General features: G+C 38.7%; 1 protein-coding gene across 3 annotated transcripts in view; it reads left to right on the forward strand.

The window, feature by feature from the left end:
• Positions 1-26,542, forward strand: part of FRMD3 (FERM domain containing 3) — a 256,454-nt gene that overhangs the window by 135,392 nt on the left and 94,520 nt on the right. For 2 of the 3 annotated variants that reach the window (XM_079112322.1, XM_079112321.1), the window contains exons 2-3: positions 841-945; positions 14,923-14,965. In XM_079112322.1, coding sequence (XP_078968448.1) covers positions 841-945; positions 14,923-14,965 — 148 coding nt within the window. Of the gene's footprint in view, positions 1-840; positions 946-14,922; positions 14,966-26,542 lie in introns of those variants that run through there. The other variant, XM_079112323.1, reaches the window with a different exon arrangement.

Genomic DNA, 26,542 nt, shown 5'->3' on the forward strand with positions numbered 1-26,542 from the left:
TCTAAACCAAAATAGAAGTAACCAGGTATTTACCCCAAGTGACAAGGGCCCGTTGTTAGATCCCAGTCCTGGGATTCTTGATCTCCACAGTACCTTTCTGTGTTGATGTATGGATGGAAATGGTGGCTTTAGGTCTTGAAAAAGCAGGTTTCCTACCATTCCTGGTGGGGTTGGGGTATCCACTACCTTTCACTGCACGGCTGCCTACAGAGTGGCAGTAGACTGAGCATAATCTGAGGGGACAGTGTCTGGGTAGGAGCTCCGAATCTGCAGCCAGTTGGCCTGGCTGACATCCTGTCTTGTTCTGTGAAGTGTGACTTGGACAAGTCATGGAATCCCTTTGTGGTTTAGTTTCTTCGGATGTAAGAGGAAGACCTTCCTCAGGGTCTTGGTGAGGATGGAACAAGCAATTAGAATAAATAGTAGGGCCTCGTATGTACTATATGAGGGTTTACCAACTATGGGTCTCCACAGGTATTGAGTGGTGAAGTCAGTGTTCTGAATCACAAACAGCATTTGAAAAATTAAATGAAACACATTATACAAACATTAGATTGAATTAGAGCATTCTAGAGTGCATTGCATCTATGCAGGGTATTGTGGGGTATCCCTTTGGTTGTTCTTTTGATTGTGTGTGTGTGATTGCGTGCACGCACATGCAATAGCTCACATTGTAGAATGCATTTTCAATGAAATTGTGATTAATAGAGTATGGAAATCCCTGCTCCAGGAACTGGAGGGAGTGAATTCATTTTTCTAAACACAGACACATTGGGGTGAGCGAAGCACTCGAATGTGCAGTTGAGCTGTGACTGAAACTTACATGTGCTTCCCTTACAGAGGGAAACCAAAGGGCAGTTTCTAATCGATCACATCTGCAACTACTACAGCTTGCTGGAGAAGGACTACTTTGGCATTCGCTATGTGGACCCAGAGAAGCAGAGGGTAAGAGCCAACCCCTATTTCAATCCATTCTGAGGGAGGAGCCCAGGCTGTGGGGCATTGTGGGGCCCTTGTTCTCATGGATTATCGGCTACAAGAAACTACTCAGCCAGTGGGTATGTAAGCGAAAGGGTTAAGCCCTGTCCCACTGGACTGGGTAGAGCAGGAGAAGGGAAAAAGTTATGTTATAGGTCTTTCCAGAAAGCTGGTCCCACCTGGTCAAAAGAAAGAATATTCCTGTGCCATTTGATTTGCACAATGCAGCATCAATAATGGCCACATAAAATCGAATTATAGAGAAAAATCCCCCAACCCCTCACAATAAAACACTACTGGTAGATAAGAGGGTGAATGCTTAATGGGCTAGGGTTTTCTTTTGGGATCATAAAAATGTTTGGAACATTTTGCACCACATGGTGAATATACTAAATGCCACCGGAACGTGCATTTTAAAATGGTCGGTTTTATGTTATGTGGATTTCACCTCAATTTTTAGAAAAAGCTTTTGACAGATGAAAGGTTAAATCACTTTAAACTTGTCTTCCTGCTCCTGGACACCATTTACCCTTTCCAGCATGGGTTGGTGAACAGGAGTGAGCAAGGAGTCTCACTTTTGGAGCAGGTGTGTGCTTTAGTGTCTGCAGGCATGGCATGTGCTAGACTCCCTGGGGCATGTGCCCCTTTAGTCCAAAAGACTCCTGAAATTTCTGTCCCAACTCCTTGGGCTTTCTTTTTCTGCAACCCTGCTGTGCATCCCAGCTATGGGCTAGGGGCTCTGTCCACTCAAAGTCTCTGATTCTTACAAGCAGGTCAAGTGTGAATTGGCTTCCTGAAGTGCCAGGGTTGGGTCAGGGGATAGGACTCCTTTGTCTTTTATTTGTTACCTTCCTCTCCAGGGCTCCTGGTTTTCTTCCTGTTTCCTCTTTCCTCTCTACAACCCCACCCACCCGATTGTTAGTTTATTATTTACTGACCCAGTATGAAGAGGGAAGGTTTGCCGAGTGTATTTTTGTAAAGGAGGAAAATGTTTAAGGAATAGACTAGGTTTTGTCCTGGACACAGAGGAGGTTACTTAACTCTTGGAGTCCTACAGGACCCTGTGGGGGATACACTGAAGTGGCTCAGAGGAAGAGGTTTCCTATAGAACCTGCCAAATGGGCCAAGTATTTCAAGTGAGGAAGGTGTAGGACAGGGGTGAGGAGGTAGGGCTCACATGGTGTCAGGGAGGGGGTCTGTGGTGTGGCATTTATTACTAAGTAACATTGGTTCCCAGACCTGGCCTTAAACCAGATCACCTTGAGTGTTTGCTAAAAATGCTTAGTGTGGGTCTTGTTCCAGAACTCCTAAACCAGAATTCCTGGGGCCGGGTCAGGGACATGTATTTTAACACATTCCTATTCTAATTTTGATGCAACTGGCTCAGCTTTGGCCTTCTGATCAGTGTTGGGGACCATGGCATAAAGGCATTCATAGACATAGCTTCTTGTGGGTTGAGAGGATATTGTACTTGTATGAAGAGTAAAACAGGTTGAAAGGTCTCACAGTTAGTAAACAACAGAACAAATATTTGAATTTAGGATCATGGTTCAAATCCCTGTAAGCCTGACAGACTGTGGACTCTATTCATCATCAAATTAAAACTGAAAATGAGCTGGGCATGGTGGTGCACACCTGTAATCCCAATGGCTCAGGAGGTTGAGGCAGGAGGATCACAAGCTCAAAGCCAGTCTCAGCAACTTAAGGAAGCCCTAAACATCTTAGTGAGAACCTATCTCTAAATAAAGAGGGCTGGGGATGTGGCTCAGTGGTTAAGTGCCCCTGGTTTCAATCCCTGGTATCAAACAAACAACAAAACAACAAAACCCCAAAAACCCCCAAATTGAAAATAGATTTTTTTTGTGTGTAAAATTCCATTCTAAATCATAAACTTCCAACCTGTAGGAGAAATTCTAGATACTATTACTTAAGCAATTATAATGCTCTAGGAAGTCTACACATACAGTGTCTAGTCTTCCAAAAACCCTGCAAGGAAGAGAGAAACAGGGTGAAGTTTGAATTCACATCCTTTCCTTTCAATCTCCCACATGATAATTTGAAACAGAGCCCCACTCTTTCTTTTTGTAAAGGCCCTCATAGGAAATATTTTCAGCTTTGTTGCGCCTATAGTCTCTGTTGCAATTACTCAACCCTGCTGTTTTCATGGAAAGTGGCTGTAGACAATACCTAAATTAGTGGATGTGGCTTTGTGCCAACAAAACTTCATTTTTCATTACTATGCACTAGAAAGCAGGCAGTTAACTCTAACTTGCTGACCTTTGGCCTAGGCAATAGCTAGAAACCACTGAAATGTACAACCTTTTTTCGTAGCTTTTAACTCTTGCATTGGGGAGATATTGGATATAATATTAAGAAAGGTCTTCAGAAATGGAATCATAGATATCAATATGAGGTCATGATTTTTAAGAAATATATCATAGATAGATATGTAGACAAATATAGATGTGTGTGTAGGCCTGGACTAGTACGCACACACACATATATTTCCAGCTGTGTGCACTAAGAAGGCCTAGAAGCAAGGATACCAGAGCAGCAATGAATACACCCAGATTGGGGAGTCTAAATACCATTCTCCAACCACAGCAACAAGGTCTCCTTGAAGAAAGGGTTGATGCCAGGATATCGTGTGGCACCAGAAAGTGAGGAAGTGCATCTGTGCACACACATGTGCATACACAAAGGACGGGGTACTAGATAAAGCACTGAGATCACCCTAAACAATTGCCAGTGACCCAGATTGGAACAAGTGGAGTGGAGAAAACAAATAGCAATACTATTGTTATTAGAACTTATAGAGTAAAATAAATATCCAAGAGTCCATACTGATGCAAATAATTGAACAAATAAATTAAAGAGGAAGATGGGGCAAACTTTTTCTTACAGAAGAATTCTGATTAATAAATGTAGAGGGAACAAGGGAAAGAGAAACCATCATTAGAACAACCCAATGATAATAGCTGCAGCTAAGAGTCATCAATGAATCCTAAAATTAGTGGGCAAATTTTGAAGAGAAACAGGATATCTTATAGTCTCAAAGCACCCCAATCCTTCCTGAGATATTTTTCTAGTACAAAGGGGAAAATAATAAATTTGCAGTGGAGAAGGCTGGCAGGCACTACTTTAACCGAGATAAAAGTAAACATCACCAGTAAAAAGATACCAACACCATGCAGCTTTAGCCTGAGGCATTGGGAAGGGCATGCTGTCTCTGGTATTCTTCCCAATAATGCACAACCTCCATCAAGTCTGGAGAAAACATCAGACAAGTACACAGTGAGGGATATTCTCCAAAATAACTTACCAGTGCTTTCCACTTAAAAGCATTAAGGTGGCAAAAGACAAGAAAAGACTGGGAACTGCTTTAGTTTGGAGAGACACTTCAAGAAAAAGCTACATGGGACCTTGGGGAGTAGGTTCTGGAACAGAGAAAAGTATAGCAGTGAGAAACTGTGAACTCCAGAATGTCTATAGTTCAGTTAATATTATTGTGCTAGTTATTGCTTTCTTATTTCTGTAATTGTACTGCAGTTATACAAGATGCTAACATTAGGGAAGAATGAGTGAAAGTTATATTCTACTGTTTTTGCCAATTTTTATATGCCTAAAATTATTTTTTAAGGATAGAAAAAAAGAAGTCTTTAGGTTGATGTGCTTTATTGTTCTTTGTGTTTCAACTTAGTTTAAATTTTAAGGTTCACATTTGGGTAGTAAATTAGAGGAAAAAAATTGGAGACACCCCCAAATAAAACTATCTTATCTACTGTAAATTGCTTGGAAGGGTACCTGAGAACTTCTAATTTTTCTCTGTACCATGCAGCTGTGGTAGTCCTTTGATTTTGAAGATATAATGTAGGCATAGCTTCTGCAGGGCAGTTGCTGTACAAACCTGTCTAGATTTTGGATTCAGAAAGATATGATTTAGAAGTCCTATCTCTGCTGGCAAATAAGTCATGTGATCTTGACCAAGTTACTAAGCCTCTCTGAGTCTCTGTCCTGATTGATACAACAGATAAAATACTTCCTTTTGGAGCTGACATAGGAATTAGATATAAGGTATATAAATGCTTAACACATGTTATATATTAACTACATTATATGTGTTATTTTCATTATTAATTGTTGCTATTATTATTCTTACAGTTATGATGCATTGGTTAGGTCTAGGTGAGGAAATACATTCATGATTAGCACCCACAGACCTGTCATGTTTATAACAATTTCTTTTAAAGGCAGGGAGCACTATCATGATCTTTGGAGACAAAAAAACACAGAAAGTGAGCTTTGAAAAATTGGAAATGCAATGTGCCCAAAGGCATAAAGACATGCTGGTATGGGAGTCATAAGCAAAGACTAGTTTACCAACATTTTTTTTTAACCAACTCTTGTGCTTCTTCCATAATTGCAAATAAAACTGATAAATTATTTGTATAGAAGTTAGTCAAGAAAGAAAACCAAGTTAGAGAAACTCAAGTGGAACTTACCTCTGTTGTGGGTCTGGTGGTTTGCCTGTGACTCTCAACTCAATTGACAGCCAATTATTGTGGAATATTAAATATTTAGCATTATTACATTTGGAACACCATATGTTTGACAAGATGTCTCTTGCCCCACATGCTCTGAAAGTGATGAGGACTGAATCAGTAAATGATGACTATTTTTTGCTACGTTAATAGCAGGGGCCCAAATTTTCCATTATTATTATTTTGTTTGATGGAGGGATAGGTTAAATACCAGCTCATAAAAATCTCCTTGAGTTTCCACCACATTCATCTTCTGAGGAATTCATATTACCATAGTTGCCTAAGATTACAAAACAGGTGAATAAAATACTCCTGGCTTTACTAATAGAGAAAGCGGGGCAATATTTCCAGAAGTATTAGAAGAAATAATTCTAGAAAGGAAAAGGTAGTAACCTGGTCTAAGTCCAGTTGTATTTCTTAAATCCAGGATATTCTTTCTGCCATTTTTGCTCAGGTATTTGGGTAACTTCCTATTGAAAGATGAAATTTTGAAATAATTAGCTGGATTTCATAACTGTAGTTTCTATGGCTTTGGTTTGAGACATCTGTTTGCTGAATTTCCCCTCTTTTTCTTTCATCCCTTCACTTTCCCCCAATGTGACTAAGGAAGCCATTCCCAGTGCCTTAGAGCTGAGGGAGTACCCCAGCCTCCATCCTAACCAGAGGAGGAGTTATACCAGGATTTGAATGTGGCAGGTTTACAGCCTGGAGGGAGATTGTACTCAGTACCTTGAATTTTTAACTTCCCTTAGTTCTAAGCAACTGCTGAACCTACTTAACGTCAGTGTCACTGACTTACCTGACAGAATGGTTCTGCCTCACACCAAAGAAAAGGGATTTACTTTGGAGGTCCACACCTTTGGGGGCATGCTCCTCAAACGCCCTGTGACAGGGCATTGCGTGTCAGATGTCCTCCAGACACCACAGGGTTTAAGATGCTTTCTGATGGAAGAATGAGCTGCATCATGAATGCAAGGGTATGTTGAACCTTGATGTCCCCCTAATAAGATTACAGCCCTGAGGTTTTTCTGTTAGGAGCCAGAAAGAAGTAGTGAGCCTATTAGTGAGTTTTATTAATAATGGAAAAAGACATTGTCTGTGTTAGAGCAATTTGCTTTTTCTAGAGGCACCTTGGGGAGGACATGGAATGGAATAAAAATCAGCCCAATGATTTGAGGTTTCACTCTGGGGATGGTGCCAGGAAGCCAGACAACATTATGTCCCACCAGCTGCTCCTGCCATTGAAAGGCTGCTTCCTGCTCCTCGGATAATTGCTTCACAGATGCTTGTAACTAGGAACAGGAGTGGTACCTAAGATTTAGGGCAGCCCTGTGCTGAAGAACAGGGTTGTTCTGCTGCCTCAAGTTCCCCCACTCCTGACGTGAGTTCCCCTGTGTAATGAGTTTCCTTTTGTTTTAAGGATCAAGAGAGATTAAAAATCAAGACTTCCTGAGTGCCTATGTGGGAAAGTACAGGTAACTTGGCCTTGTAGGTGAGGACTTTGGGCATTCAAGTTACAAGGAACCATAACATCTTTAAAACTGGATATATCATTTAGTGGTTCAGTTTTGGCCCAAAATATTAACATTGACAGATTTGAGGAAATTGTTAGACTCCTTCAGCAGACAGCAGGACTTGGTGTTTAGCTAAAATAATTGCTCATAATTGGTACTGTCTATATCTGATGTCCTCCTGGGGAGGGAGGATACCTGATGAATGGTAATGATCTGGAAGCCACTTAGCAAACCAGGAAGTCATAATTTTTATTGGGGGGGGATGATGAACTGGTTATCTTGTTTGAATAAGGAGGCAATCATAACAATAAGTGGGGCCAGGAAAATACCATTTTATCCTTGAGTCAGGAAAAAACAGGAATATCCAAGGTAGGGAAGTTTTGCTCTCTTGGTGGTAGGAAGAAGCTGGGCAGGAAATAAATTAGGAAGATAAGGTTTTTCTCTCAGAAGAAAAAAAAAAAAAATAGTGGAGGGTTCCATAGCCAAACCAGTGGGTTTGGGAGTTTCAAGATAGCTTTTGAGATAAGCTGGGAAGAATATCAGCATGGAACTATGATGTATAGCTTGAAGAAATTAAAACAGTACAGGTTAAGAAATGATGGTTTGAAGTAGACTTTTGTTTCTTTCGAGCTTCACCATATTTCTTTCAAAGTTCAGTTGTAATTGTGTGTTATGTCTATGGAGGGTAATGATGAGTAGCTTGCGTTCTAGTTATCTTGCTGTGTAACAAGTCTCCCATACTTTAGGGGCTTAGAACTACCCACGTTTATTATAGCAAATAATTTTATGGGTCAGAAATTTGAGTAGGGTTTAGCTATGGGTCTTCTGCTCTTCATGCCATTGGCTAAGGTAACTCAGTAGTGTTCAGTTGGTGGCCAGTCTGGTCTGGAGGGTTCAAGATGTCTTCACTCATGTCTGGTTTGTGCGGGTGGTTGGAAGACGGGGCTTGGGGACCTTCTCTTGCCACAAGCAGTTTCAGGGCCTCTTAGATGGCCACACCAGCAAGGCGTCTGAACTCTTTACATGACTTTTCAGGGCCAATCACCAAACAAACTCTATAGGAAAGAATAGGTTTTGAGGGAGAAGTGATAAAATTTGAACTTGTAGTTTGGGAAACCTGGGAGGTATTAAAGTAGAAATTCTATCCCTGCCACTTGTTGTTTATGTGACTTTAGCAGATTCCTTACCTTTCAATGCCTCAAGGTCTTCATCTGTAAAATGGGAATATAAAAATTGTGTACACCATAAGTTTTTTAATTTAATTGAATTAATCCATATTATCAACTTATGTATCTGATCTTGTATTCCTTGCTTTAAAGAGTTTTAACAGGCTTATGGATCTGGCAATAGGTTAGATTTGACCTTAGAACAGTTTAGTGATAATGTTAATAAATATAAATGGCATGACGGCAAATGTGACACAGTGATGAATCCCATAATAATAAGCTTGAAGGAATCCCATAATTTCCCTTATCCTAGTGTGCTTTAAGATAATCAGGAATAGTTTTTTTTTTTTTTTTTTTTTTACAATAAATGTGTTCCATCTTCAGACTATGACTGTATTTTTCTTTGAGAGTACGCCAGGATTTCTTGGATGTAGGGTAGGGACTGGCATACGAGGGGTCAGGATGGCCCACCATCTGCTTTTGTGAATAAAATTTTATTGGAACACAGTTTACTCCTATTCATTTATGTATTTTCTGGGATGGGTTTCATGCTCCAAAATCAAAGCTGAGTAGTGACACAGATCATATGACCACAAAGCCTAAAGTATTTACTCTTTGGTTCTTTTCTCTCTCTCTCCTCTCTTTTTTCTTCTCTCTCTCCCTCTCTCCTCTCCCCTCTCCTGGTAGAGAGCACTGAAATTAGTGAGGGGGATGGAGACTGCTGAGTGTTTGCATGGATGCTTAAGTTTCCTTGAATAGGCATGTCCCCTTCTCTGTTTCATACTGTTTCTTCTCCTGTCATGTATATTTTGCCTATCCCAAGACTCAGGAGTACAAAATCAGTTATGAATAAAGGAGTAAAAAACACTTCACCAAAGCAATGTAATTTTTCTTATATAGACTGACTTCCAAATGGACAATAACTTAAGCATTCCTACTTCACAGATGTATTGCTGTTTGTTTTTGCTCTTGTGTCAGATTTTATTGAAACTGGAGTGGAATTTATTGTTATTGGTACATAAACAACAAGGGCCAAGTTCTAACCTACCATCCAGAACATTCTTTCTTCCTCAGCAGAGACCAAAGGACCTGTAAATGGCATAAATTGTCTACATAATGCAGGGCCTGGGTTACTCTGGGCTTTGTCTGGGGGTGTGTGAGAATCAGGTCATCTTTTTAGGGCCATGGTGGGAATGGTTAGATTTTGGATCTGATTACTATAGAGAAGAAAAACATTCTCCTGCTAGAGAAGGTGCATTCATTCTTTTTAAAAGCCCCCTGGATTAGTTAACACAGTTCTCTAGGCTATAAATTACTCTGCTTTAGGGCACCAAAGGCTTAAGAAAGATAACAGAGAAGTGAGTTAATTTATTCTGTAATCATAGGCTGAATTAATTTTAATAGAAACTGAATATTTGAAGATAACTAAATGTTGTTTACTTTTGAAAGTTTTTTTTTTGTCTCAGCAGCTACCAAATTAAAAATGAATTTACTTAGTCACAAATCACCACTTCACACTCACCTTCTTTTTCTCCCCAAAAGCCAAAATTAGAATGTACAAAAGATATGCATCATTTATTTGATGGGTTAGAGAAAAATGATCTCTTAGGGCTCAGTGCAGCTGGACCTAGAAAAATTAAAGAGGGAACACTTGGCAATATCCTTCTTCTTCAGATTCATAGAATGTGTACTGTTTGAGCAGAAGGAATCCCAGCAGTTCTCAAATCTGTCCCCTACCTTCCCCCACCAAAACTGTAGATAAGAAAATCAGGATACAGAAGGTTTCAGAATCCCCTTGCTTTTGGCTTTCTTTGTGAACTCCCTCCTACTCATCTTTTTTTTTTGGCCCCTTTCATTTGTTCCCAAAGTGGTACCAAGAAAGGGCCTGAAATGTAGTCAGGGTAGATTATTAATACTAAAAGCCCTCTTAAATTGGGACCCCTCACTGGGACTGTGCAAGTTTCCAAGATTTAAGCTTAAGGAACAAGGAATAAACCTCTAAGGGAAGGATTTTAAACTCAGAAAGTGCAGTTATTGGTGGAGAGTTAGGAAGCCTGCTTTAGGTCAGCTTCCCAGAAGATGATCTTGGGATAAAAATTCTGGTATAGTGATTTATTTGGAACTATTTCCAGGAAAAGACTTGTAGGGGAACTGGGGATTGGGACAGAGAAGGAAAGGAGGCCAAGCAAGTATGTGAGCTTGGGCAAAGTCCTGCAAGAGGTAACTTCCTCCGTCTCCCAGGAGAGCTTCGACTCAGAATTGGTCATGCCTTAGAGTCCTGTACAAGTGGTGAGGTAGCAGAGGCATTTTATATGCCTACCTGTCAGTCATTAGTTAAGAGCTACTCTGACTTGCAGAAGGCAAGGTGGGTTAGGGAGGTTGAATTCCCTACCCTATGATGGATTCCAGTAACCTAAGGGGCAGCCTTTCTAAAAAGAGAAAGACTGCTGAGTCCTAACAGTATCTGCTGCAGATGTCTTCCTGGGATCTTCACATAATACTAAGGGATGAATCCTGTGGTCCATCTTCCTTCCTAAGTTAATTTTTTAGAACCAAAGATGTTGTCTTATTGACCTTAAACTTTGGAATTTTTATTGTAAATGAGAGTTGAGGAAATGAATTTTCAGCTATAGTAAAACAGCCATAAATTCAGATATTTGGTTGTCAGACTTTTCTTTCTGTCCCTCTTAGGGAAAATCAGTTTCCAATAAGAAAACAGCCTTAATGTCTTTTTAAGACTGAAATAGCATATATTCCAAGTAGCATTTGAAAGGAAAACAGAAATGCAGTAAGTATTCTAAGCCTTGTATCTAATTACAAAGCACACCACATCATGGTTGTTTATTCACACAGATGTAATCCATCTGTACCTCCAGTAATGGCAAGAGTTGTTGGTGTAGCCCAGACTCAACGTCACTGGCCAATTCACAACTCTAATTGGAAGAGTGAGAAAAGGGAGAAGAAAAAAGAAGGGGATGAAGAGAGAGACAAAGGGCTAGCAGTTGGTATTGTGTCTAGATGATAAATAACATCTCCCAATGTAGAGCAGAAGGGAAAGTAAGGTGAGGAGATGGGAAAATGACAGAAAGGGACTCAGTGAGCGCTGCCATTGCACCAGCTATGGAGTCTCTGTCAGCAATGTCAAGATGGATCTGTTGCTTACAGAGCCTCCACTACATGCTATGCTCTGTTCTAAGGGCTTCTTCCTGAATTAACCCATTGAATCGTTATGAGGATGCTGTGAGTGAGGAAGCCCAGGGACTTGCTCACAGTCACATGGCTATCTCGTGTGAAGGTTGGGATTTGAATCCAGGCCTGTTAGCTCCTGGGCCTGGCCAAAATGTCAATCCCAGGTGCTTATCTGGGTTTGTTATCCATCTGTAATGTGTGAAGTTCTTCCTCTGGAGTCTGAATTATGCAAAATCTACCTTTATCTCTGAGTAGAACTTAATTTTCTGTTTTTTAAAAATTGACTTTTAGTTATTCATGTAATGCACCAAAACATGTAGAAAGATTAATAGTGACATCATGATATTCTTTGACAAAGAAAATCTGTGTTCCCTATTATTCATCTCACTGGTATCACTTCAGTATATTGCTCCCAGTCTTTAAAAATACATTTAGATGCTTGTGTATGTGTTCTTTGAATATATGGTAGTGTTTTTTTTGTGTGTGTGTTTTAAAGAAAACACATTAACTATTGATATAGTAGTTCACATTTTCCTAAACTTGCCTGATTTATGACTTTCTTAGGGTCTTAGTAATTATTTTGCTGAGTCCGTAGGTTAAGAAAATATATAAAAGTTCTATCTAATAAGAGTTAGCTCCAAATAGTTTAATAAGTATTTATGTTTTCACAACTTAGTAGCCATTAAATACATATAAATTGTAAGAAAATATTATTTTCAGTTTATTCTAAAATAACCACAATCATTAAATAATCGGAGGTGTGGTGTGTACCTGTTGGGTGGTGCTAGGATCTCTACTTGGATGTTGCCATGTTCATTACCTGTTTCTTTCCTACTTTTTTGCTTGGTACTTGATTTTTATCACAGCACAAAATAAAAAGATATCAAAAGGAAACTAGCACAATTGAATGTTGGAACTGTGAACTTCTTCGAGTTTATAGTTCCCATGGTGCTAACAGATGTCTGGTATGACAGTGTTCCCCTGGGGTGCTAACTACAGCCATAGTTATAAATTTGGCAGTTCACTTTTTTCATCCCACAGTGTGCCTTAAGAGATCTATGTTACACTTGAAGACTTACCTCACCTAAAACACTCTGCAGAATCATCCAGAATACGAACGGATCAGTTTGTTTACACATTTTCCTGTTGGCCATTAATGTTACTTTTAGTTTTGTATAATTCTTTTTGGTGAAAAACTTTGTTATATGCCTTTTTGTTCCCCTGGGTGAATTGGAGAATAGAGGATTTGGGCCATATGCCAGTCAGTTTTTTTTGCTTCATTTTGTTTTAAATTAAGCTTGGTCCTCTTTGAAGAAATGATTTTCCTATAGTCCTTTGAAATATGCGTGATAGACATAGTAAGTCTATGGTGGCATGGCAGACATAGTCAATCCATCATGGCTCTCATCTCTGAGCCTTCAACTGTATCAGAACCCTCCTCACAGCCCTGCTGTGGGCTCACAAAATGGAACTGACTTGTTATTCCTTGAGCCAGAGAGGAGTTGGAGTCTGACAGAAAAGGGCTAAAGAGTTCAAAAGATGTCAAACTAGGAAACATTCAGAAAACATTTATATTTCAGATATTTTTGGTTACTGACTGATGATTATCCTCTGTGAGACAATAGCAGTATGTATTGCTCTCTGGTTGCCCTTGTTTCTTGCCTTAGTTATAAATTATCCTATTTATTTCTAGCAAAGTAATTTAAGCATGAGGGACCCCTTTTATTATTCTCTTCCATGAAGTCTATATATTGAAAGATATGGTCTACCTATTAAATTGTACTTATTCAGTAAACTAAATAAACATTTATTATTTTTACATCCCGAGCACTGTGTCTTACATTTATTAACTTTTTAAATCCTCACAACACCCCTATGAGGTAGGTACTATCACTTTTCCCATTTTATAGTTGTGGAATTTGAGACACAGAGTTTAAACATTTTGCATAAGGTTATATAACTGGTAAATGATATAATGAATTAGTTGTCTGTGGTTCAATTATAACTATGTAATTTCTGCTTAGAAGGAGATAATGAGGATTCCCAAAATGAGTTGATATAATTTTGGCCAGAAGCAAGGAAACTTGCTGTGTAAGTTTGTCTGTGCAACATGGGTTTTTTTTTTTTTTTTTTTTGTTATTGTTGTTAAACTTTCCATAATGTTGAAACAGTTAACACATTATTGCTTTTGAAGATTACAGAGATCTAACACCCTACATTAGAAACTACTGATTTGACCACTTAATTTTTCAGCTTCAGAGAAAAACAGGAAAGTACATCAAAGAGAACAATGCATTGTGGTGCAGACTGATCAGGTGGGAGGACACATAGCTGAGAGCTTAGGGGCTACTCTCTGGAATCCCACTGCATGACTGGCTGGCTTTACCACTTATTACCAGGTGACCTCAGGCAAGTTGCTTCACATCATGAGCCCCAGATTTCTCATTGATAAATGAAGTGGTTGTGAGGACTAAATAGGGTAGCACATGGAAACTCTTGATGAGCACCTGGCAATTAGTATGCACTCAACAAAGGCTAGCTTTTTACTGAAATTTATGGGTATGCATTTACATCAAACAGTAAAGATAATATGCAACTCTGAGGTTACTAGGTGATACAGAGGCGATAGAGTGAAGTGTAAGAGCTCAACGATGGTAAGTTTCTTTCCTTGCTTTCCTCTCTAGCATCAAGCAGGCAGGGTGCCCCATAAGGGAGGACTCCCTGACCTCATGGAGGATTCCCCATGGTATTCCTTTTTATCATCTTTATAAACTGCATGCATAAAGCGACTCTTCCTGACATTCCCTGAGCAGGTTCAGGGACATCATGATTAGTGATTTCAAAAGCTGCTTGGCTCTCAGCGTGTTGAAGTGACCTTTGTATGTGGCATGGAGCGAGCTGGCCACTGGAACCAGTTTAGTGTCTTCTTCAAATAAAATGCCCTTTAGTAACATGATTCCAAACTATTCAGGTTTTTGGCTTCTTTGTTTTGTGGTGGAGCTGATTTTTTTTTTTTTTTCTTAATGACCTCAAGCCTCTGAAAATAAGATTTTAAAAATCATTTGTTCTCACCTACTGTAAAGAAAAAATCATCTGTGTGTGTGATGGGGCTTATGTTGACTTGGCTCGATATCCCTCTTAGAGGAGGCTGGTCTGGAAGAGGAACTGGGTGCTGATACTGTTCATACTGTGACTCTTTGAGGTCATGGATGTCAAATGCTATCTGTGGCTTTAGCCATCTGTGTCTTTCCCAGAATGGCGGAAGAGTTATTAGAATATCTCACTTAAATGCAGATCTCTCTGTTGTCCTTCTCTTCTAGCAACTGTATGATTCAGATATTACTCAGAAACTGTTAGCCCTGTAATTTATACCCTTGTCTGTGTAATTATTATTGTTCAGTTGTTTATGTTGGTCTTTAGAGGGTGGAACATTAAAGAATATCTATGGAACCAGGGCTGTACCTTGGAATTCCTTTTAGTTATTAAGTAAAAAAATTGACCCACAATCTCTGTTTTATTTTTTTCTCTCCCTAGCACTGGCTTGAACCTAACAAGTCCATCTCCAAGCAAATGAAATGTAAGTGTCAATCTCTGGTTTTACTTTTGTTATGAAATGTCCAAAGATAGATTCTGTTTCTTGACAAAGTTTCTCCTACCAGGAGAAAAATGGGTAGAGTTAAAGACGTGGGTGAGCAGGAGCTTCTCTCTCCCAGTGAGAGCTGTGTATCTTCTTCCCCTTTTTCTCTGACCTTGGCACCTGCTGCAGTCACTAGCCCTGTTGTTCTCTGTGCCTCTTCTCCTCCCTGCCATCTTGCCCTCATAGTTCATATTCAAATAGGAGCTTTGGAATTGGATGGGTAACTATCCCTTAAACATAATCACCAGAAACCCTGGTTCCTTTTCATTGTGGGTATGGCTAGTAAATGGTTCAGGGTGAGGGGTGCCGTCTGGAGGGGGATGAAAGAAGCAGGTGTGTTTGGAAACTAAAATCTTACCAATAACTTTACTAAATATTGTTATTATTTTCCACTCCTTCAACTCTCAAAATGAAGTAAAATATTTTTTTCTGAGTAATTGTTTTAAAGTTCTGTTGTTCTGAACATACCTTCTCTCTAGAGTCCGTGGTCAACTACCAGGGGTGTTGTAAAGAAGGCATTGATGGGCAGTCCTGGGAGAATGATGTTTTTGTCCTAGTCATACCAGGTTATACCCAACTTGCTTTTATTTATGCTTTGGAGAAGTTCTGAAATGCACCTCAGAAATGCATTGCCTTCCCCAAATCCATTTATCCCTCTCTATGTCAATTTTCCCAGGAATTTGCAATGTAGGTGATAAATCAGTTTCTCACCAGAGATCAGATTAGTATGTATTATGTTGTCCATCAGCATTCAGTGGGTTCTTTTCTTTCTCAAATATGAAATTTTTCTGGGCAGAATTATTCTGGGCAGGGTTTTCAGGTGGGAGAAGGAAGAGACTGAACACGGGCTGCAGACTGAACATGGGCTGCAAACTAGCAATCAATATATGCATTCCTTAACCTTCTTTATTCTTCTTCCTCATCCCTCCTCTGCCTCCCCCCATCCTTTGGGAACAAATTCTGTCTGGCCAGTGCAAGAAGGAATTCTTGAGATGAGAACGAATACAGAAGTGGGAAGTCCAGGGAGGCCAGGCTGTTGGGTGAGGCTAGGACAGAGTTGGGACAAGGCTGGAACAGAGTTGGGGCATGTATCCCCATACAGACAGATGGACAGAGAGCCCAGGGACTTCATATAGTATGATACACAGGAAAATGAGAATGAACTAATGTTTGAGAAAAAAGTAGCTGTTACTTACCTACCAAAAGTCTATATTTCTATTTATATATTTTAAAATATTTCAACTCTTTTCCAGATTATTAAGATTACTTAATTAAGTAATGATTCTTTGACTTTGGTTCTTAAATATCATGGATTTTCTTCCCATGAGCCATAGAAATTTTTGAAATATTAATTTATCTTTTAATGTAGTTAAACATGTAATAGAAGGAAAAACTTAAAAATTGTGGAATATTTAAGACTTGTGAGGAATTTGCTGCTTTAAGAGTTTTCTCTCCACAATTAAGCAAATCTGAAAAACTGACTAAAAGTACATAATGTTTTATAGAAATGATTTAAATTTGGCATTTGACCACTGGCCAATTTCAATCTGATGACAAATGGGATCTGAGTCTGGAAACAAGAATAGTGTAAAAGTCAGTTTGCAAACCAGATCAGGTGACTCACGGATTCTAGGATCTAGCAAGGGTCTTACCCATCACCCGGTCCACTGTCGTGTTACTAAGTACACTAATGAACAAAAAAAATGATGTAATTTTTTTCAAGATCACAAACCTAGTTTTGTTGTGGTTGATGATGTCTTTTAGCATTAAGAATCTGTGTTCTCATTTGTATATCCTGGAGATATTAACTTTACTGTAAATTGGGAAAAATTTAAAACCAAGGCTAATGTGTTGTGAACCCAGAAAAGTTGAGTCCAACCCCAGGAACTCATCCATAAATTTATCAGAAAGATCTGGTTGCAAAGCCCCAGACAGTATCTTACTAAGGTAGGGACATACCTATTATACTCTTGTTGTCTTTTATTAGGCAATGTGTATGTTATTCCTTGCAGAAACTGTTTCTCACATTCCCATCTGACTCACACAGGGTAGTGGGCATTCAGGTCCTTTGCTCTGATCCTTTATTTATTTATTTATTCTTTGTTGGTAGGAGCATCAAACCCAGGTCATTACACATATAAAGCACACATTCTACCATTGAGCTATTTCACCAGCTCTGCTCTGATCCTTTTAAGAGCTTCCGATTATGGGTTTTCCTAGAAATGATGTTTTCCAGGGTTGACTGAAGGTCAGCGGTCCTGATTCACAAACCCTGTTACAAAGGCTTTATTGTTTATTAGTAGTTTTAAAAACAGTATCATGTTGGTGGTTTTTCAAACAGTTCAGAAAGATTTAAAATAAAGACCAAATCTATCCTTTCTTTTTCCCTTACATATTCAAGCCCACCCAAAAAGATAACTATTATTAACAGCATATTTTTAAAAATTTAAATGGACACATGCTAATTGTGTATATTTGTGGGCTACAGTGTAATACAATTGCAATATGATCAGATCAGGGTAATTAACAGTATTTTACATGTCCTCTCAGGAATGTCTAGGTATCTGTACATTCTCTTATCGTATATAAGACCTTTCATAGATAGTGATGACATTGACCTCTTTATATTGTTTTTCTCTTTGCTATTTTTTAATAATTAGTTTTGGAGATTATGCAATATCTGTGGTTGAGGACTGACATTATTTTAAAACCAAATTTTCTGTTTGTTAATTGTATGCATGTATATGATTTACTTATTTTGGAAATGGATGTTGTTTCTAGCATCTTCCTGTTACAAATTATACTGCAGTAAACATGCTTGTATATGTTCTTGCATCTTGTGAAAGTAAATCTGTACTACAAATTCCTAGAAGTGGCTCAAGAGACATACACATTTTACATTTTTTTAGTGTTAAACTTCCATTCAAGGAACTTGTAGCAGTTTATTCCCACTAATGTTTGAGAATGCTTGTACCTCAAATCTTGTTGAAAACAGAAATAATTATGTTTATTTTTATGATGACATAAAATCCATGATGGAAGAGAAATCTTTAATTAAAAATCTAATTAATTAGATGGTTAGTTAATCAGGTATAAATTTTTAAATTGAGATACTACTTAAATCAAAGTCTTATTTCTCCTTTGAATTTAGGAGAGACTAAATTTTACTTTTTAAATTAACATTTGGTAAAATTGACTTTATTTTGGTGCAGAGTCCTATGAATTTTAACACATAAGTAGAATTTCATGACTAGCACCATAGCTGGAAAAGAATAGTATCATCACCCCAAAACTTCTCATAGTTAATCCCCCATCAACTGACAGTCACTGATCTGTTGTATGTCAGTAGTTCTGTCTTCTGAGAATGTCACATAAGGGAATCATACAGCTTGTAATCTTTGAGACTGGCTTTTTAAACTCAGCATAATAAGATTCATTCAAGTTGCTGTGTCTATTAATATGCGATACAGAAAATCAATGAGAATAAAAGCTAGTCTTTGAAGAGATCAGAAAAATTATTCAACCTCCAGGAAGACTGAGGGAAAGTAGAAAGGAGAAGATACAAATTACTAATGTCAGGAATGAAAAGCAGATATCACTACTGGCCTCACAGAATAATTCTAGGCATGTAAATCTGACAGCTTAGATGAAATAGATTAATTCCTCAAAAAGTGTGAATTACTAAAACCCATCTAATATGAAATAAATAACTAGAATAGTTTCATAGCTCTTAAAGAAGTTAGGTTTCAGACCTTCCAGAAAGAATATCCAACTCCCTCACTGTGGCTACTGTTGCTGCCAGAACTCTCTGTCTTGCTCCTCAAGTTGTAACCAGGACTTTTCTTGGAATTTTCTCTGTCAGAGTTGATGCCCACTTCCAGGTCCTGACCAGGGGATGCCAGAGAAAAAGTCATGAACTTGATTCTGGTTCGGTGGCTTCTATTCACTCATGTCTGCCTGCTGTTTTTTGTTTTTCAATCCTTAAATAGCAGCTGCACATAGTCTGCCCAGATTTTATAGTGGTATTCCATTATATTCAGAGTAGTTGCAATTAGTTCATCCTATCTGGAGTTGGAACATTAAAGTCAAACTTTTTATTATGCCTTGTCTATCAGGTCAACACACAGATAGTCTGCATAATTTGTCTGGGCAGTGTTGAGGGAATATCTTGCTTATTTTCCTATGCCACTGCATGTCCATAGGTACAAGTATGAACTGAGTTGATTCTTTTCTTGTTTTTCATGAGTACTCAGATAACAGGTAGCTTGCAAACAAAGTATTAACAGCAGCAAAATATTTTGAATGTTTGGTTTTTATGTTGCTATGCATCCTAGCAGTGACCGCTCTCATTCTTAACCTGTAGCTTTCAGCCTTGACCCTGTAACAGTGGAATGTAGCCTGTGTGCAAGCATCTAGTGGCACACACTAGAAAAATAGATGTATGCTCTACAGGATCTATGTAACTGCACAAGTTATCTTAGCATGAAAAGCCTTAAAAATTACATACAATTTGGATGTTTAGACATGTATGTTGTTTCTCTGTGATCCAATTCAACCTGTTTGTGAGCACCTAGAGGGCAAAAAGTTTAATTTTGCCACTTCAGGGTAGCTCAGGATGTGCTGGTTTAAAGTTGATCTCTTTCAGTCAATTCATATTTTAAAAATAGTCACTTAGCAGTGCATATTCCATATTGGGTATATTTCCCACATTGAGAACTTTCCCTTTCTCTCCTCACAATGGCATCATGAGGTAGGAGGGATCTAGGTATCCTTGTGGTAGTAAGGGGCCTCTGTCATGTGTTCAGTCCTCTGTGTCTTTGGCATGTCTCATATGATTTGTCCCTTGGGTGCTGGCTTCTTTCTTCACTTCATCATCTCTGGATGTCACTGGCCCCACCTGACCTTTGTGTCTGTCTGATGCTGCTGAGGCTGTGGTTCTGATTGTGACCTTAATGAGCAAGTCTCCAGATGTTGCCCTTCATATTTCCTACTCCAGGTCTCTTGATTCTTAGCTTTTAGCACATCTACTTGCATTTACCACTGCTCAGTCTCAGGGAAGCCTGTGGATATTGGGTAAGGCCTCCTTTGTGCATAAACACACCATGCTACTAGTTTTCTAGTACTCTCCAGGGTTCCCAGCAGGACATTTCCCCTCAGTTGCTCTGGGATTTCTTTTCTCTGGTCTCTAGTCTCACCCTGTTCAGCTATGTGCAGAATGTCAAGGGGTGCTGGATTCCTTCTCAAAGATCTAGGTAGCCTCTCAAACTTGACTTGTTCTAAGCTCTCTACGTGTCTTCCCTCCCCACTCCTAACGTACAACTAGTAGTGACTTTTCACCTCATATACAAGATTAATATTCCAAAACCACAGCTTTCTAATACAACAACAACTATAACTGTTTTCCAAATGTAATAAAAGTGTTATTACTTACAATAAGCATAACAACTAAAAAAACATAAATTTCTTACAAAGAAGTGTACATTTTTTTTCTTTTCTTTTTCTTTTTTCTTTTTTATGGTACTGGTGGTTAAACTCAAGGCCTCATGCATGCTTGGCAAGTGCACTACCAGTGAACTACATTTGCAGTCTACAAATAAATGTAAAAAGAAATGTTCAGGATCTATATAAACAAAACCATAAAGTCCTACTGTGGAGTTACTGTAGGGTACATAAAAAAAGAGCTCAATAAATGGAGTCTTCTCATGTTTTTGATTGATACTGCTTATGAAATCTGTTACTCACTAATTAATATATACTTTCAATAATTTGCAAACAAAAATTTCAGTGAAATTTTTTATGGCATTTAACAATGATTTAAGCCTTATTTGCAAAAGAAAATTCTTAACAATGTATAAAAAGAACAATGATGGAGGCTTTGTTCTGTTAGGTTGCAAATCAGGGCCTATGAGCAGTATGAGCAATAGTAATTAAAGGTCACCTAGAAATAGACACACGCAGAAATATTTGAAAATATCTTTTCCGTTTTGGTCTTTTTTTTTTCTCTTTCTTGTGTGTGTGTGTGTGTGTGTGTGTGTGTGTGTGTGTGTTTGGTGCTGGGGTTTGAACCTAGGGTCTCATGTATGCCAGGCAAACACTCTACAAACCCTATACATAGCAATTAAGATATACCCAGGCATAGTAAAATAATCAATGGAATAGAAAAAGACAATCCTCACATTAATCTAATATTTATGGCAATATGGGTTATGATAAAGATGGTATTTCATGTTAAATACAAAAAGATTATTCAAGCCATGATTTTTGGATAATTTTACACTTGGCAAAAATAGTTGAAGACATACCTCATATCATACATGGCATTAATTCCAGATATATTAAAAATCCAATCAAAATAGAAGAAAGATCAGTGGACTAGATGAAGTGGATTGAGGGGGAAGGAGGAGAGATAGGACAAGGGAAGAACAATGGAATGAATCTGATCTAACTCTCCTATGTACATTTATGAAATACAGTGAATCTCACTATCATGTGTATCTATAAGACACTAAAAAATAAAAACTTTAAAATAATAAAAAAATTCAATGTATTTTATAATCGATTGAAGCTTTTGGTAAAAATCTAAAAGTACTTTTATACTCATGGGGCAGATCAGGACTTTCAGCCAAATGTGTGAAACTCAGAAGTGACAAAACAAAATGCTGAGAAATTTGTGCAAAAATTAAACTTTTGAACCAGAACATTTGGTTTGTTCACTGCACAGAGCAGATTCTCAGTGAATGTGTGCTGAGCAAATAACTATAAAACATTGATAAACAAATTAAAACACAGGAAAAATAGTGAGAAGAACATTTGCTAAACATGTAACAAGCAATAGTATGCAGAATATGTAAAGTAGGACACTACAAATCGAAAGACAAAAACTCAGTAAAAAAACATGCAAAAGGCTCATAGAAGGAACATAAATAAATGACTGATAGATTCACAGATGTGCAATATTATTAGTAAAAAAGAAAATGCAAATCAAAATGAGTGATTCTTGTTTAATATATTTAGAAAATTATTGATGATATCCAGTAGACGAGGATGACAGTAACACTTTTGATGGAAGTGTATACACTGGTAAAGTCATTTTTCAGGGAAATTTGGATGTATCTTTCATGATTCTAAGCTCCTATGTCTCTTGATACAGCAAGTGAATTTGTATGAATCTCTCAAAAGAAAAATTAATTCACACACAGGTATTTTATACAAGGATGCCCATTGCTGTATTGCAATACAGTATTGCTGTATTGCAATTTACACAAGGATGCCCATTGCAGTGAAAGGCCTAGCAATTTTGTCAAGGCTAAATAAATGCTGTGGAATTACATAGTCATTAGAAGAATGAGGCAGACATTTATTATTAATATGGGAAGATTTATTAGATGTATTTTCAAGCTACAAAAGCAGATAAAAATACCGTGTGGAATGATTCATTTACATTAAAGTAAAATACTATTTGTATATAAGATTATAAGTACATAGAAAAAGAACTGGAAAGATGGATACTGTTGTTACCACTGAGGAAGCAAGTGAGAGAGAGAGACGCAGGCTTTCACATTTTGTTACTGATAGTTATATTTTACTCAGATCTCTTATGATGAGACTATATGCTTATATCCCTTGGTAATAAAAAAGATAAAATAAATAAAAGAAGAGACAGCTTTATGCAAAAATTAAGATAGAAAGAGAAAGAAAGGAAGGAAGAAAAGAATCAAAGTGCATTATGTATTACGCATATAAAAATAGGGACCTATATGAAAGCAAGACCACTTACTCTTCTAATAAACAGGCTCTGCTTAATCCTGGCTCATGCCTGTCTGAGACCTGATTAGCTCAGCAGGGTAGTTAAAATCGTATTCTTGCTTGATTTACCAGACATCGTGTTGCTCCCAAGCACCCTGGAGGGGCAGGGATGCTTGGAAATGGCCTCTAGAGGCAGGGTGGGAGGACCTTACCTCTGTGTGATATACATGGATCCAGACTCAGTCAGAGCTGCAATCCAGAGCCAAGCCGTGGGATGATGTCTATATCTATGGTGCTTCTTCCCTGAATTCCCATGGTGCTCCCTGGAAATATGAGATGTTATCTCATTCCTGACTGATGGCAGTGTTATCTGCTTCCGTTTATGTCACATTCCTTAGCTTTCTGGCATCCCCCTTGTGTCTATCCTAACAAATAGCTTCCTCGCTGATGGATGATTTTGACAGAGAGAGAGAGAGAGAGGAGGAGAGAAGAGGGAGAGGGAGGTTGAGAGGGAGAAGGAAGGAGAGAGAGAAAACCAAGAGCGTTGATGTTGATTTTGCTCTGGTGTAAGCAACAGAAGGAGAAAAGCCATAGATCCTGCCATGTTCAGATGGATGCTTGACTCCCAACCGGATTTGTTCTTACAGTTGCTCCCCATGATGAACATATTAGCTTTCTAGGCTGCCATAACAGGTTGTCACATACTGGGTAACTTAAAACAACAGAAATGTATTCTATCATGGTTTTGGAGGCCAGAACTCTGAAATCAAGGTGTCTACAGGGTCCGGCTCCCTCTGAAGGCTCTGGGGAGGAATGCTTCCTTGCCTATTCCAGCTTCAGGTGGTTGCCTGCAGTTCCAGGCATTCCTTGGCTTGCATCCCTCCTGTCTGTACCTTCATCTTCACATGGTCTCTCCCTGTGTTTCACTGTGTCTTTGTGGCCTCTCTTCTTTAAAGAAACCATTGGATTTAGTACCCCCATGACTCAATATGACATATCTTAACTTAATCATTTATATCTCCAAAGGCCCTTATTTCCAAACAGAGTCACAATCTGAGATTCCAGATGGATATGAGTTTTTCTGGGGGGTGGGGATGTCCAGTTCACTACACTGAGCAATCGCTGTTAGATACCCCCGTCCCGTACCCTCAGGATTTGTCTTTACTTGTGGATGCGCTTTGTGCCTTTGATCTGTGGCTCATTTCTTTTTTTTCTTCTGAAGTTGATCATATGTTCCTGAAAATAAAACTTTGCATATTTTGTTTCTCCAAATGCCTGTAGTGACAGTGACCCTGTCTTCAGACCTACTGACGCAGTCTATCCTACTGTCCTTATTCATATTCACATACATATCTAATCATATCCCCAGTATTGAGTTCGGGAAATTTCCTTACCTGGCCCTGGCCTAATGGACTATGCATGTGATCAGTTCATAATAAATGCTTGTGAGCTAAATTGTAATGCTCCTGATGGGGAGCAGGTGGAAAAAGCTCAATAGAATGGAATCCATTACCAAATCCATTACCAAAATCAAAGCCCCTGGTTGCTATGATTTAGTTTTGGTTGTTTTGCCTCTTCCCAAGTTTTTTCTTCCCAGTGCTTCTTTCCAGGAAGAGAAATTGTGATTTTTGTTCAGACCATGCTGGGGCAAGTCCCAGAACATCCTGTTCTGGAAGCCAGTTTCTCTCATTCTAGTGATAGTTCAGTAGGTATGGCCAGGTATCTCTTTTTTTTTTTTTTTTTTTTTTTCTGTTAGATTGAACTCTTCCATCAAAATTTTTCATGTTTGATCCATCTCTCAGAATGTTAATACAACTTGGACCTATAAATGGTTTCCATATTGTGTTCTTTATTTCCCAGAGTGGAAAGAGGTCTTGGAAACAGTCATGATGACAAAACCCTTTGTTTTTCATAACTTAGTGCAATTCTAAATGCACATTTGACATGCCACAGATTGGTAATTTTAATTTAATTCTTATGGTATGGTGAGGGTGACATTGATATCAATTAGACTGAGTGCCATGAAGGGTCCTTGGGCTTCTGGTAGGACCCAGCACTCCTCCTCATGGAGAGAAAGCAGAAGGGACAGGCTTCCTGGTAGAAGCCTTAGTTCACTGGGGTGATACTTCCGCAAGCTTCCTTCTTCCTTCAGGGTTTCCCTTGCTCTTTCCTAATGCTCACATGAATCAAAACTCCATGCGTGTTGGCAGCACAAATGTCTGAATGAGAGCTGTAATGGGCCAGGAGTTTCCATGCTTGGTATAGGAGTACTTAAGGTAATTCACACGTGGGCCAGGTGGGTAGGAAAACTTTTTGTTTCCCTTTGGTTGGGAATCCTTTATAATGAGTGGTTTTGGATGCAATTTTAAAAAGTAAAATCTCAGTACCAAGTTATGTAAGTAATTGAATGTGGATCTCATAATTGTTAGCATTATGGGTTGGTTTACACCCACCAACATGGGGCCAGTTGGTTACACAACATCAGCAACAAGCAGGTGCCTGGGTCTTTTGCCTTCAGAAAGATGCTCTTGCTAACTTTTTGGCTAATGTTCCCAAGTCCATGCATTCTAGGAGAGGGTATCAAAATCCTCCTATAGATGCAAAGACTGCCAGAAATCTCTTCATATGTCACTTATTTCATAACCATTTCATTTTTACTTCTCTTTGAGAGAAGATATTCCCCCTGCACTATTTCAATAAGGTAAAGAGCCAAATAAAGTTGAAGGGCATCACCTGAACCATGTTGTTTCCTTCTTGCACAGAGTAATCACAACTATGAGAGTAATCACAACTATGAGAGTAATCACAACTATGATGAATTGAGTCCTTGGCTCTGCTGAGTGCTGGGCAGCCATTAAATCACACTGTCTTCATCATGGTCTCTTGTGAACAGATCTGGCTGCTAGCTGTATGACCTGTCATCAGAACATAAATTCCACATTTGGAATGGTTGGGGGAAAAGAAAAGGCAAAAATATTTACTTTCTCATCTCTACTATGAAAGTTTACTGATTCCTACTGTCTGTGGTTGCTGCCATTATTTCCCCCATTTTACAGATGAGGAAAGAGAGGCCAAGAATTTTAAGTTTGGCTATAGCAGTTTGTTCAAATGATGAACTTGGGGTTAGAAGCAATGAACTCAATGTCTCTTTCAGAACATCTTCTGAACAGACATAGGCAGTCAGAAAACTCAGGGACCAAGTATTCATAAGACGACTGCTGGGCATCCTGGCATCCCCTAAGAGTTCTTAGAGTGATTTCAATCTATGTATGTGTGTGTGGGAGAGCCTGTGTATGTGAAGAAGCACAAGTGGGAACCATAACAGGAGGAGGATGAATTAAACACAGTTAAAAGCACCATCTCTGCATTGGAAACAGAGGTGACATGATAGCTATCATTGCAGTAGGAGTGATGGGGGAACATTACTGTTGTTGATGCTAATAGTAGCAGATATTGTTAAATGATAATACTCCTTTCCAAATGAAGAGAGCAGGCATCTATGCAGTCTACATTCTCTGTGGCTGTTTTTTTTTTTTTTTTCTTTACATGCATCCCCAAAGTCCTTCTTCATTGAGTGAGTGAGCAATGCTGTCCCTGTTGGTGCTCAAATGTCATTTTGCCTGTGTGTAGACAGTGTTTTTGAGCTGTTTAGTTATTGAAGGCAGCACAGATGCCTTAATTAGAGTCACTGTGCGTGCCATGTGCACAAACAGGGATGTGGGGTGCCCTCTTTTGTCCTCATTCTAAAGTCTTCCCAGAAAAACATGGGAG

Source organism: Sciurus vulgaris (assembly GCF_902686455.1).
Source record: "Sciurus vulgaris genome assembly, chromosome: 15".
Classification (NCBI taxonomy): Eukaryota; Metazoa; Chordata; class Mammalia; order Rodentia; family Sciuridae; genus Sciurus; species Sciurus vulgaris.